Here is a 14,299-nt window from a genome sequence, read left to right as displayed (position 1 = left end):
CACTATCCTTTAATGTCTAAGTGTGACCTTGACCTTTGAGCTACAGGCCTGGGTCTTGCGCGCGACACGTCGTCTTACTGTGGTACACATTCATGCCAAGTTATTTGAAAATCCGTCCATCGATGACAAAGATATGGACCGGACACGAAAATTGCGGACAGACAGACTGACAGACCGACAGACGGTTCAAAAACTATATGCCTCCCTTCGGGGGCATAAAAATGTTTTGTCAGCAGTGTGCTTTTGGAAAAGAATAAATTGTAAAAAGTCATAGAAAATAACAAAAGTAACTTGAAAAGAAATATGGTATTTCTTTTTCTATGGTTTTTTTGTTGTTTTTTTTTAAACAATTGTCCGACTAAGATTTAGCAAAAATAGTCCATCATAAAGTACTTGAATTTTGTCTCAGGTACCCTGTATGAGCCTCAAGTATAATGATTATAAGGTGCACATTTCCAGGGTTTTTTTTCAGGTTTATTAAACTTGATGAAATTAGTATTTTCACTTACCCTTTAAATGTGAATTGTAAGAACAAAGTGGTTGATGAACTTAGGAAGATTGTGCATAGGCATGTTATCTGTTTTGAAAAGAAATTATTATGATCAGAAAATAAAAATTAAAACTGTTTCAAACAAATTTGATTTTTCATAAATTTATCTTTGTTTATTCAGGCAATGCATTTAGTGCATAAAGGAATGGCAAAAGAACCATTACCCCCGACCCTACCTCTTAACTTAGTTCCACCATCGAAGCGGAAGGCAGCACCAGGAGGGGCGATGCCTTCGTTACCAGGAGCTGTCCCCGTACTTGCTGGATTGGGAGGGCCTGGCAGTGGTCGGAATACACCCACTGGAAGGTCTGACTCCCCGTCACTCAGGGTAAGACAACTCTTGAATGCTTATTTCTTAAATGTAAGTGAAGGTTTCTGCTTACAGCCATGCTTTTTTTTTACAGAAAATCAAATTCACATGAGTGAGAAAGAAATGCAGCACTTATTTCAGCTGGATCTTTTTAAGTAGCTATTATCATAATAATTATTACCTATGTATTATATCTACTTTCTGTGAAAATTTCATTAAAATCAAATCGAATAGTACAGACTTTTATTTATCAAGTCAAACCACAAAAAAAACCAGTTTCAGAATTAACAAGATGTTGCTGTTCTTGTGAATAAGCAATACTTGTCCATCTTATAGAGCTGTTGACGTTTGTTGCAGGTTGCAAGTTGCATGCAAACAAAAATCTGTTTTAAAATGAGTTGACTAATTATTTGCCAAATAAACCCACATACTCTTTTTTTGCCTGTGAAATAACGCTTTAGCCTACAGGAGGCAAGTGATTCTGCCTTTGCCATGCATGCTGATCTTGATCTTATTTGTTAATAAATTTTCAAAACACCCCTTTGAATGATAAATGGTTCTGCCAAAATTAAATGATAGACCAGTCCATTTTAGAAATTTAGCAGGGTAAAGATTAAGGATTGTCACTGTATAAAGCCCTGTTGAATCATAAACAAGCTGTGGTATATTATTTTATGAAATCTATTTTTATTTTCATCGAAATGATATTTTGAATTTTAAGAGTAAAGACGTATGGGTGGTGACTCCAGCAGAGAAAAGCAATTATGATATAATGTTCCGCAAGGCCGACCTTGACATGGATGGATTTGTGTCCGGACAAGAGATCAGGGATATATTTCTACAGAGTGGGTTACAGAATAATGTGCTGGCGCATATCTGGTATGTTACTCATTAATTTATTATCATTGTCTGCTTATTGAATGGCTTGCTGCCCAATAGTCAAAACAAGTTGTTCAATAAGTGTTAAATTACATGACATCAGGAATGCATTTTCATAATTATTTTCTTCAAATTTTTATGATAACCCAGTAAAATGTTATGTGGACTGGCGTATAGCACAAACTATGGACTGTTGATTTATATAAGGAGTCATGTAATAATATATATCATAAAGACTTTAAAGCTAAAGACAGTCTGTTTACTGGGACTTGTATTAATAAACTATTGCATTCATATAATTTAATGTGTACAGTATATATAAAATGACTGCTCTTGATGAAATATTGCACGGAGGGGCACCTGGGGTCTTCCTCCGACATAAAAAGCTGGAAAGTCGCCATATGACCTATAATTGTGTAGGTGCGACGTAAAAACCAACAAAATAAATAAATTATACCATTTTGGTAAGAAGACATATGTCTGTTCTTGCAGCTGTTTGTTTTCTCTTTGTGTTTCATTATTATTTTATAGCTGTAACACATGTTTAGTATTTATTATTTCTCAGTAATTCAAATTTTATGCATATTATGCCAGTTATGTTTAATATTCATTGTGCAAGTTGATAAGCTGTATTATGTCTAAGACCTGTAAAAGATGATATTTTCTTATGTTTGTCAGTTTCTGTTTTATTTGTGAGTATTTGAATGTACAGTTGGGGTCAGAGTTAAATTTCCCAAATCAGGTGTGATTTAGATGCTGTATGTTCGGTTATCCTGTCAACCACTTTATGGATTTAAATTAAATAAATGATTAGCTGTAGGGATGTCATCTGTAAATTTTAGTGACCAGTTAACTGTTTGATAAAATTCTATTCTTAACCAGTTAATCAAAATACTGTAAAATCATTTAATTTCATGGGCACGAAATTTCGTGGTTGTGGTCTAAACGGCAATTTCGTGGGGATATGAATTCATGGATTTAAACTTTTGAACATAAAATGAATGGGAATTTTACGTGTTCGTTGGGATTAAATTTCGTAGATTGACCCAACCACGAAATCCACGAAAATTAGCCCCCCACGAATATTAATGATTTCACAGTAACCAGTTCTTGCCTACTTAAAATTCAGTATAACTGCCAAACTGGTAAGAATAGACTTCACAGGTTATACTTATTTCATCTCTAAACTGGTTGAACAACCAGTAAATCTTGCATTGATGTTACTATAAATAGCTTCTGAGTAAAGGAAATGATAAGAAAACAAAATGAGTCTGCCAGATTGTGAAAATGAGACTGTAATTCAGTTTCTTATATTGAAGCTTGTTTAATTATTTAAGAGGCAGGAATGTCTGACCCTAGGCAGAGATTTTGTTCCTTAAAGTAACATTTGCAGAAGATAATTTTCTATATGTAATTTGATTTCTGAAGCATTTGGTAGTCTGCCAATAATGTTTTTGTCTATTTCTTGGACAAATTTTCAATTCCTCTGCATTAGCTATAACTTACAGACTTGCATTTTGCCTACAGGAACCTGTGAGACCTGATAAGTCTTTGGAATAATTTATAGATTTTCAGCAGTTTTACAACAGATATGATTTACAGGTCTGAAGCCTCCGTGGCCGAGTGGTTAAGGTAGCTGACTTCAAATCACTTGGCCCTCATCAATGTGGGTTCGAGCCTCACTTGGGGCATTGAATTTTTCATGTGAGGAAGCCATCCAGCTGGCTTACGGAAGGTCGGTGGTTCTGCCAACTCATGATGAAATAATGCATGGAGGGGCACCTGACGTCTTCCTCCGCCATCAAAGCCATTACAACCTGTAATTGTGTTGGTGCATCGTTAAACCTAACAAAACAAACAAACAAATTTAATGACTTACAGTCTTGTGACTTACAGGCCTGTTTTTTCCTGCACGAACCTGTTTTTGAAAGCCAGATTCCAGTTGTAAGGGTTTCAGTACTTTTATGGCTGATATCATACAGACTGTTTTGCCCTCAGGAACATGTTTTACATAAAATATATGTAGGTCTTGTTAGTTTTGCAGTTTGATATTATTTACTGGCATTCCTTTTACCAACAGAGCTGAATTCTGATCCATTTTACAGTTGATGTGAATGTAGAATTATTTACCCACAGGAATGTGCAGGAGATAAAAAGCACTTTAAAGGGAAATTTGATCTGTTTTTAGATTTTCAGTTGTTTAGATAAAGGTATGGTTTACAGACAAGTATTTACCTGTATATTGCCCATAGGAACCTGCATCAGACATAAAAGGTTTCTGATTTCAGTACTTTTACAGTATATCATGTTACAGACTTGTGTATTTTTCCTACAGGAACCTGTGTGACATGAAAGGTATTGGGAAGTTGAACTCTGATCAGTTTGCCTTAGCGATGCATCTGATGCAGCAGAAGTTGAAGGGGATAGACCCTCCACCCCAGCTGACCACTGAACTCATCCCACCCAGCATGAGGATGGGTGGGGCGGCAGATACGGCTGCCTTTGGTGTTGCTGTAAGTTAATATTCCTGTCTTTCTTACACATCTTCTCAAGTTTAAATCTATTTGATTAACATGAACTGGAGGGATATTCTAACAAGTAACTGCTCTTTGGATTTCCATGTCCGTAATATAGAAGACCTGGGAGGCATACAGTGCTTGAACTGTCCATCAGTCAATCCATCACACTTTGTTTTGTACTCAACTCCTTCTAAAGTTTCAGTCCAACTGAAATGAAACTTGGTATATTTCATCAACATGAAGTGGACATTCTCATAATTCTGGCACTTTCATGTCCGACAATTACTGCTGGAGTGATGGCCCTTTTATTTGCTTTGATATATTATAACTGCCTCAGAACATTTTGTACTCAACTTCTCCTACATTTCTATCCAACTGAAATGAGAGTTTGGATACATCAGCATGAGGTGGACATGCAAAAAGTTTTGAGACTTTGGTGTCGGATTATTTTTTTTTCTTGAGTGTTGGCCTGGTTGTGGACTTTATTTTTTTATCAAGCATTTTCAGGGGTCATGTGTCATACCATGTTGACATCATTCTTGTTAAAAATTACACATGCCTAAATTAAATTGTTAGAGGTTGTGGAGGTGGCAGTCAAATTCTTCCATCACTGAGATTCAAACCAATCACCTACAGATGAGAACTCTAACTCTGTACCTCTTCACTACTACTTAGCCCACTTAACTATTAACTATTCACTTTCTAGAATGTATGTTGGTAGTGGGCTTGTCTAAAGTAGTCTAAAACGTGCAGACATAAAACAAACTGTAAATAGACTGCAGAATAATATTGTAGAGGTGTAGAAATCCATTTGTTTTCAGGAATCCTTACTTGTTATATAAGTTTGGTAATACATCATTTAACATTGATTCAAGTGGTAAATGTGATCAAATGCATGTAGAGAGTACAGTTTTCAGGCCCGTTTAGGCTATGTTTTATTGTTTTATTTTTTCAGTCTTAGGAGTGTTACTGTTTGAAGGATGGGTTATTGGAATATATATACCAGCATGTCTGAACTGTTTTTAGCTCACCTGAGCCAAAGGCTCATGGTGAGCTATTGTGACCACTCAATGTCCGTCGTGTGGTGTGCGTCGTGTGTCCGTCAACATTTTCTAAAACAATCTTCTTCTTGAAAACCACTGGGCAGAATTACACCAAACTTCACAGGAATGGTCCTTGGATGGTCCCCTTTCAAAATTGTTCAAAGAATTGAATTCCATGCAGAACTCTGGTTGCCATGGCAACCGAAAGGTAAAACTTTAAAAATCTTCTTGTCCAAAACCACAAGGCCTAGGGCTTTGATATCTGGTGTGTAGCATCATCTAGTGATCCTCTACCAAAATTGTTCAAATTATCCCCCTAGGGTCAAATATGGCCCCGCCCTGGGGGTCACATGGTTTATATAGACTTATATAGGGAAAACTTTGAAAATCTTCTTGTACAAAACCACATGGCCTAGGGCTTTGATATTTGGTATGTAGCATCATTTAGTGGTCCTCTACCAAGATTGTTCAAATTATCCCCCTAGGGTCAAATATGGCCCCCACCCCGGGGGTCACATGGTTTATATAGACTCATATAGGGAAAACTTTGAAAATCTTCTTGTACAAAACCACAAGGCCTAGGGCTTTGATATTTTGTATGTAGCATCATTTAGTGGTCCTCAACCAAGATTGTTCAAATTATCCCTCTAGGGTCAAATATGGCCCCACCCTGGGGGTCACATGGTTTATATAGACTTATATAGGGAAAACTTCGAAAATTTTCTTGTACAAAACCACACGGCCTAGGGCTTTGATATGTTGTATGTAGCATCATTTAGTGATCCTCTACCAAGAATGTTCAAATTATCCCGCTAGGGTCAAATATGGCCCCGCCCTGGGGTCCCAAGTTTTACATAGACTTACATATGAAAAAAAGTTTAAAAATCTTCTTTTCTGAAACCACAACACTTAGACCTTTGATATTTAGTTTGTAGTATTGTCTTATGGCCCTCAACCAAAATTGTTCAAATTGTACCCCTGGGGTGAATAGAGACCCTGCCCTTGGGGTCCTATGTAGACTTATATAGGAAAAAAACTTCAAAAAATCTTCTTGTCTGAAACCATACGACCTATGCTTTTGATATTTGGTATGATGCATTGTCTAGTAGTCCTCTACCAAAATTGTTCAAATTATGCCCCTAGGGTTAAAAGAGGCCCCGCCCTGGGGTCACTTAGTTACTATGTGAGTTATATAGGAAAAAGTACTTAAAAAATCATTTGATCCTATTTCCAAGACTGTTTAATAATAGTTACCTGATGACCCCAAGTAATATGATGTCACTTGACTGTGACCTTGACCTACTGACCTACTTTCTGTTTTTTTAAGATACAGCCTTGAAATTTTGATGACATACACAATTTTGCACACCAATCGTAAAACTGAATTTCAGTGACCATGAATATGACCTGCTGACTTTCTTAATATTTTATCATCACTTTGAAACATGTAGCTCATATTACTCAGGTGAGCGATCCAGGGTCATGATGACCCTCTTGTTTAACAAAATGAGACTTTTGAAGTAAAGATGAAAATAAAGAAATGACAGTGAAATTTGAAACATTGAATCATTTGTTACCCCTCATTGGCCAAGTGGTTAAGGTTGCTGACTTCCAGTCTCTTCCCTCTCACCAATGTGGGTTTGAGCTCCATTTGGGGAATTGAATTTCTAAAGTGAGGAAGCCATCAAGTTGGCTTATGGAAGGTGGGTGGTTCTACCCAGGCACCCGCATGTGATGAAATAATGCATGGAGGGGCACATGGGGTCTTCCTCTACCATTAAAGCTGGAAAGTTGCCATATGACCTAGATTGTGTGTGGTGCAACATTTACACAACACTTGTCACCCTGCACTGAGTGGACTGAAGCCCATCAAGTGTAAGCTTTTGTGATGTTCTTTTGTCTGTCAGTCTGTCTTTCCACACCCAGATCTTACTCATGGGTATTCATATGAAGTGATGTTTAGCTTAAGTGTTTGTATTCACTAGGCATCTTCCATTATGCAAATGTTGTGAAAATCAACTCCATATTACCAGAGTTATTGCCCCTGATTTTAGTTAGAAACAATCTATTTTGTTAACGTGTTTGTCATTCTGTAAATGCTTTAAGCTGGACTATACAAAGTATATAGAGAGCTTTGCAACTTGCCAAGGCGTAGTCTTCCGCATCTCACAGGTTGGTCAAGATTTGGGGCATACTCACTTTTTAACTCTATTATTACCTCATTACCTGGTGGATTTGTTTCAAACTTGAAATGTTTGTTGTTCATTATCACTCTAATTATATGACACAAGGTGAATTACTTTGACAAACAAATTCCATTAATTATGTCCTTTTTATATTTAGACCATTCACATCTGGGGGGTATTAATTACTCCAGTGATAGCTTTTAGTTTCCTCAGATATACTCTGTTACACTTTCATGCATGAAATAGTAGACACAGTGTCTCATCTGACAGCTTTTGTTGCAGAATCGAGTCAGGATCTACCTGATAACACCCGATACTGATTTATTGCCCTTCAGTCTATTAGAAACCGTAATTTCTTGTCTGTCCAGTCTAATTGATATTTTGTGCCATTGTCTGTATTTACTGGCATATGTTTAACAAGAGATGTCTCCTCACTTGCCTGATGTACTTGACTGTTTTCTTCCCTGAACTGTTTTTTAAGAAAAAACGTAACTATAAGTCTGATTTTGTTTTAATAATGTCTGTAGTATCCTTTGGCAGGGGTAACAATTAATTGAATTTGCCTGTTTGAAGCCTATTTTATACATAAGCTGGCATGAAAGTAGACTACCCCAACCATTTTCATACCCTCTGATGTAGAAACTTAGTCTTAAACTAAACTGAGGTAGAATTAAGGTAATGACATGCGGCAATAACTTTGTCTTGTTGGGCAAAACTGCATTCTTCGGACCTAAATGCAGCTCACAGCAAACATGGCTTTCTGTAAAAACTAGATCATGCTGAAATCACTAACAGGTAATACATTATTTGCCAAATTTCATTTGAGGTCCGCTACCTTAAGTATATATATTTAATTGTTGTGTACTGTTTATTTTTCAGGATGGTGTAACCAGTGCAGGACCATATGGACATGTTGCAGATTTCTCTGCCATCAAAGAACTGGACATGATACAGAAAGAAATAGATGACATTAAAAAGTATGTCATGCTTTTATATATCATATGCACAGATAGCCTTGCATGCAAAAGTTTTTTTTTTTATGTCATGCTTTTATATATTATATGCACAAATAACCTTGCATGCAAAAGTTTTTGTTTTTTTTTATGTCATGCTTTTATATATTATATGCACAAATAACCTTGCATGCAAAAGTTTTTTTTTTTTATGTCATGCTTTTATATATTATATGCACAAATAACCTTGCATGCAAAAGTTGTTTTTTTTCTGTGATAAATATGCCCTGTACCTGTAGACTTCTAACAACTTAACTGATGTTATTGTTCTCCACCGGTGATTGATGTGTGTAAGTTGTAAGTTACCTGCACTTAATCCAGAAATATTCATTTCATACAGTTGAAGGAAAGTCTTTACTTAGGATTCATTTGCACTTAATTGTCTTAAATTTCAATTGTATGGTGGTAATGATTTAACAAGAAGGATTTAAGTGGTGTATTACTGCCAGTTTTCAGATTATAACGATTTAAAAGTCTTATAATTCTCTTAATTTCTTTTAACTTGACATGTCTTACATATTAAATGCTGTGAAGCACTTCTTTTCAAGCAACTGCTTGCTTATAAAAGCTTAGATATTGATACTCTGTCATATTTGTCGCCGACAGGTTTTCGTCTCATCTGTTTTTCGCAGAGAAACAGGTTTATATTGGAAAATAATCCAGTGATTTGTCTGACTGTCTTGCTTCAATTAGATATTGTTGAAACTACTTGTGGTGAAATCAGCACATTCAGTGGATTAGATGTACATAGAATATCGCTATAGTTTAAAAGCACTCTGCTTAATTGATTTATGGGAGATGCAAAAAATTTGTCCAATCAGATCCTTCAAAACGTTCTCAGAAAATGATAACAATATTTCATGTTCTTGTTGAAAGCTGAAAAGAAGGGAAAAAATGTTGAACAGTGTTATTAAACAGGTGTTATCTTCTTTTTCTCTGGTCACATTTTGACCTCTGTATGTATATCTGTCGAACTGACCTTGGGGCTCCGACTTGCAACTGCATGGGTAATCTGTTATTGCCATAATGCCATTAGTATTTGCACCCACTAGTATATTATATGGGTTTTCAGTCTCCTTCCACTCTAATGGTGCCATTCATAGATCTGGATGATTATATTACAAAATCAGCGGTACCCAGCTTAAAAAAATGCACACTTGTCAAAAGCAGAGGTATTATTTGTAATGTATTAATAAATTCACAACAGATACATTAGTAGTTCTAGGTACTGTAATTTCTTAGATGAGCAAATGAATGATTTACTGACTAGGATATGTATATTTTAACATTCTTTGATGTATCCTGGTTTGTCGTCTGATCGATGAGCTCAATAAGGAAAGTGGAGATGAGCAGATCAAGAGGTTGTGAGTTCAGAATCTGGACAAAACATAGATTCTCTGTGACAATTGATAAAAGACATCGTTTCATAAATCATTCATCCACCACCTCAGATTCTTGTGGACAAAGGGAGAACATTTTAGTACTGACCCGGAATACAGGAACACTGGTTAGGTTAACTGCCCAATGTTACATAACTGAAATACTGTTAAAAAACAGTGCTACATCCAAAAACAAGGAAACAAATTGTAGCGCTGCAGTTAGACTAAGGATTTGCTGCTTCAGTCAAACCTGTATTTACCTGCCTGCTTAGCTCAATATGGAGAGCACAGATCTACGGATCTCGGGGTTGTGAATTCTGCTCCGGGTGAGGCGTATATTCACCTTGACGATTTGATGAAAGACGTTGTGTCTGAAATCATTAGTCCTCCTCCTCTGATCCTGATCATTCATGTTGCAAAGTTAGCAGTTATTTGTGGAGAAAAGGTTTGTACTGGTACAGAATCCAGGAACACTGGTTAGGCTAATTGCCCGCCATTACATAATTGAAATACTGTTGAAAAATGATGTTAAACCCAAAACAAACCAACCTGTATTTAGCATCTAGTCTAGGGAATGACACAGTCTGGCTGTTAAAGGCAGGTGGCTGCTTGAGACAAGATGAAATAAGAACTAGAAGTCAGTTAGAAAAGTAAGGTTTCTTGCTGCTGAAGGGACATGGCTGCTTAATTCAGATGACTGCTAGGACAGGTTCAGACGTATGCTGACAAATGATTTAGATCCAGCATTTATTTAGCAAATATACAAATGTATATTACCTATGGTAAACAAAAACAAGCTCTTGGTGAATAAGTCAGCTGAATAATAACAATTGAATTACTGTAGTATTACGTATAGATAAGGTTAGCAGGTCAGGTGCTCCCATAGGAATTAAAGATAAGGTTAGTAACATAGTAGATCATAACGGGTACCATTAATTCTGTATAATTGTATAAAGTAGTCGATGTAGTTGCTATTTGTGCAGTATTTCTTGTTGGAAATTTGATATTTAAGCATTTGTTGCTTTAATTCTGTAGCATTATGTACCTTGTTTCAGTAGGCAAATCATGTTTAAATGAATAACCAAACACCTCTTGAAGACAACCTGAGACAGCTCTTGTTTTGGGAAGTTTGCTGAATGGCTGCTTAAGATAAGGTGGTCCCATAAGGCAAATTCAGTTTTCTGTAAACATAATTCTTGTATACCTAAAGGGGTTTCTGGTGTTTTCAATGGTGTTAGCAAAACTTGTATTTCTGCACCAGGTGTTGGATAACTTGCTGTAAATGATGTTATAATGAACTGCATATGAGCCGCACCATGAGAAGACCAACATAGTGCATAAATTGCGACCAGCATGGATCCAGACCAGCCTGCACATCTGTGCAGTCTTGTCAGGATCCATGCTGTTTGCTTTCAAAGTCTATTGCAATTAGAGAAACTGTTAGCAAACAGCATGGATCCTGACCAGACTGCACGGATGCGCAGGCTGGTCTAGATCCATGCTGGTCTCAGATGCACTAATGTTGGTTCTCATGGTGTGGCTTATATATGGATAACTGTTTAAATTCATACACTACTGTAAGAAAAGCAATTCTTAATTGTTTATATACAGATACATTCAAGATATTTTCATTTTTTCTGACAGAAAAACAATACTTAAATTACTGTCATTTTGTAATGGCTGAATATTTAAGATGGTGTTTCAAATATATAAAAAGTTAAGTACTATTGATAACCAGTCTGATAGTAAGTTTTATCTAATCAATATGTGTTATGAATAATAAATGATTTTTGAAAGGCAAAATGCTCTATGCATATTTATAATTTAAATCCATTTTAACAAATCAAGCATTGTATTCTTGATTGGGAAAAATATCAGCTTGTCAATAAGTTTAGTTGCATTAAATGGTGAACTTATCGTCTGTTAATGGGTGAGACATCGGCTATGAATTAATTCTAATTTGATGCATGATTTAGTTGCACAGAAGCAACGATTTTAACTGCTGATTAGAAATAAATGCAGGAGTGTTGTTTTTTCAGGGGACCTAACTCCTTTCAGAATGTGAATGCAAACAAGACATTTAACTGCTTTTCAGATATGAAAGCTAATTATTAGGAAACTTTGTTTTTAAAAATGGTCAAATTTGGGAACATTTGGGCATTGAATTCTTCATGTGAGGAAACCATCCAGCTGGCTAACGGAAGGTCGGTTATTCTACCCAGGTGCCCGCTCGTGATGAAATAATGCATGGACGGGCACCTGGGGTCTTCCTTTACCATCAAAGCTGGAAAGTCGCCATATGACCTATAATTGTGTTGGTGCAACGTTAAACCTAACAAAATAAATAAATATACTGCTAAATCTTTGTTAATCCCTGTCGTGGCGGAGGGATTATAGGAATGGTCTGCGTCCGTCCTTCCGTCCGTAACAAAATCGTGTCCGGTCCATATCTCCTAAACCCCTTGAAGGATTTTCATGAAACTTGGGTCAAATGATCACCTCACCAAGACGATGTGCAGAACCTATGAGTCAGCCTTGTCGGTTCAAGGTCAATCAAGGTCACAACTCAAGGTCAAAGGTTTGAGCCTGCCATTTTGTGTCCGCTCTATATCTCATAAACCCCTTGAAGGAATTTTATAAAACTTGGGTCAAATGATCACCTCATCAAGACGATGTGCAGAACCCATGAGTCAGCCATGCCGGCTCAAGGTCAAGGTCACAACTTAGGGTCAAAGGTTCTGAGCCTTCCATTTTGTGTCTGCTCTATTTCTTCTAAACTCCTTGAAGGATTTTCATGAAACTTGGGTCAAATGATCACCTCATCAAAACGATGTGCAGAAATTGTGAGTCAGCCTTGTCGGCTCAAGGTCAAGGTCACAACTCAAGGTCAGAGGTTTTGAGCCTTCCATTTTGTGTCTGCTCTATATCTCCTAAACCCCTTGAAGAAATTTTATCAAACTTGGGTCAAATGATCACCTCATCAAGACGATGTGCAGAACCCCTGAGTCAGTCATGCCGGCTCAAGGTCAAGGTCACAACTTAGGGTCAAAGGTTTGAGCCTTCCATTTTGTGTCCGCTGTATATCTCCTAAACTCCTTGAAGGATTTTCATCAAACTTGGGTCAAACGATCACCTCATCAAGGCGATGTGCAGAACTTATGAGTCAGCCATGTCGGCTCAAGGTCAAGGTCACAACTGAAGGTCAAAGGTTTGAGCCTTCCATTTCGTGTCCGCTCTATATCTCCTAAATCCCTTGAAGGAATTTTATAAAACTTGGGTAAATTGATTACCTCATCAAAACGATGTGCAGAAATTATGAGTCAACCATGCCAGCTCAAGGTCAAGGTCACAACTAAGGGTTGAAGGTTTGAGCCTTCCATTTTGTGTCCACTCTGTATCTCCTAAACCCCTTGAAGGATTTTCATCAAACTTGGGTCAAATGATCACCTCATCAAGAACTCATGAGTCAGCCATGTCAACTCAAGGTCAAGGTCACAACTGAAGGTCAAAGGTTTCAGCTCTGTATCTCCTAAACCCCTTGAAGGATTTTCATGAAACTTGGGTCAAATGATCACCTCATCAAGACGTTTTGCAGAATTCATGAGTCAGCCATGTCAGTTCAAGGTCACAGCTAAAATCAAAGGTTTACCCTTTCACTATCCATAGCAGTGGCGGGGGATTTAGCTGTCTTTCAGACTGCCTTGTTGATGATAAAATGTACCATGACCCCAGTATGGAAACAGATAGAAAATAGAACCCATTATGATACATGTGGATCTAGTTTTATTAGAAAAAATGTTTGATCTATTTCATGTATTTTTTATGTATCAAAAGTGACTATATATTATATCATATTTATTTTATGAAAACACAGAAACAGAATAAAACAGAAGTAACATTTATCATATCAACATGATGTTTTCATGAGAACTTGTGAAAGTGTGTATATTATTTAATGTACAAAAATTAATGTCATGTCTATTGTTAATTTAAAGAAATGCAAAATTTTCAAGTACACAATCATTGTCAATAAAGCATCATTTTCCTTGCATTTTTCTGCAAAATAGCATGCTAAATGTAACAATACTTTGGGAATCATACTTATGCAAATATTTCTGCATGCGAAATTCCTCTTTTGAAAATTTGCACAAAATACAATGAAATCATTAATTTTCATGGGGGACTAATATTTGTGGATTTTGTGATAGTTGATACCCACAATTAAATCTCAATGAAGAGGTGAAATTTCAATTCATGTTGTGTTCAAATTTTGAAATCCGTAAATCAAAATTATTATCCCTAAGAAGTAGCCAATTATTTCGCCAAAACCATAAAATTCCATGCCCACAAAAATAAATGACTTCAGAATATCCATTTACTTAAAGTTACTATCTACTATTAGAATTACAAGTTTTGCTGA

The 14,299-nt window shown here is 36.5% G+C and overlaps 1 protein-coding gene across 7 annotated transcripts in view; it reads left to right on the top strand.

The window, feature by feature from the left end:
* Positions 1 to 14,299, top strand: part of LOC123525669 (epidermal growth factor receptor substrate 15-like 1) — a 74,539-nt gene that overhangs the window by 13,835 nt on the left and 46,405 nt on the right. For all 7 annotated transcript variants that reach the window (XM_053538989.1, XM_053538986.1, XM_053538984.1 and 4 more), the window contains exons 8-11: positions 672 to 878; positions 1,582 to 1,739; positions 4,075 to 4,252; positions 8,367 to 8,464. In XM_053538989.1, the coding sequence (XP_053394964.1) occupies positions 672 to 878; positions 1,582 to 1,739; positions 4,075 to 4,252; positions 8,367 to 8,464 (641 nt within the window). The remainder of the gene's footprint in view (positions 1 to 671; positions 879 to 1,581; positions 1,740 to 4,074; positions 4,253 to 8,366; positions 8,465 to 14,299) is intronic.

The sequence above is a fragment of the Mercenaria mercenaria genome, chromosome 3, assembly GCF_021730395.1.
Source record: "Mercenaria mercenaria strain notata chromosome 3, MADL_Memer_1, whole genome shotgun sequence".
Taxonomy (NCBI): Eukaryota; Metazoa; Mollusca; class Bivalvia; order Venerida; family Veneridae; genus Mercenaria; species Mercenaria mercenaria.
This window is presented reverse-complemented; position numbering and strand designations above follow the sequence as displayed.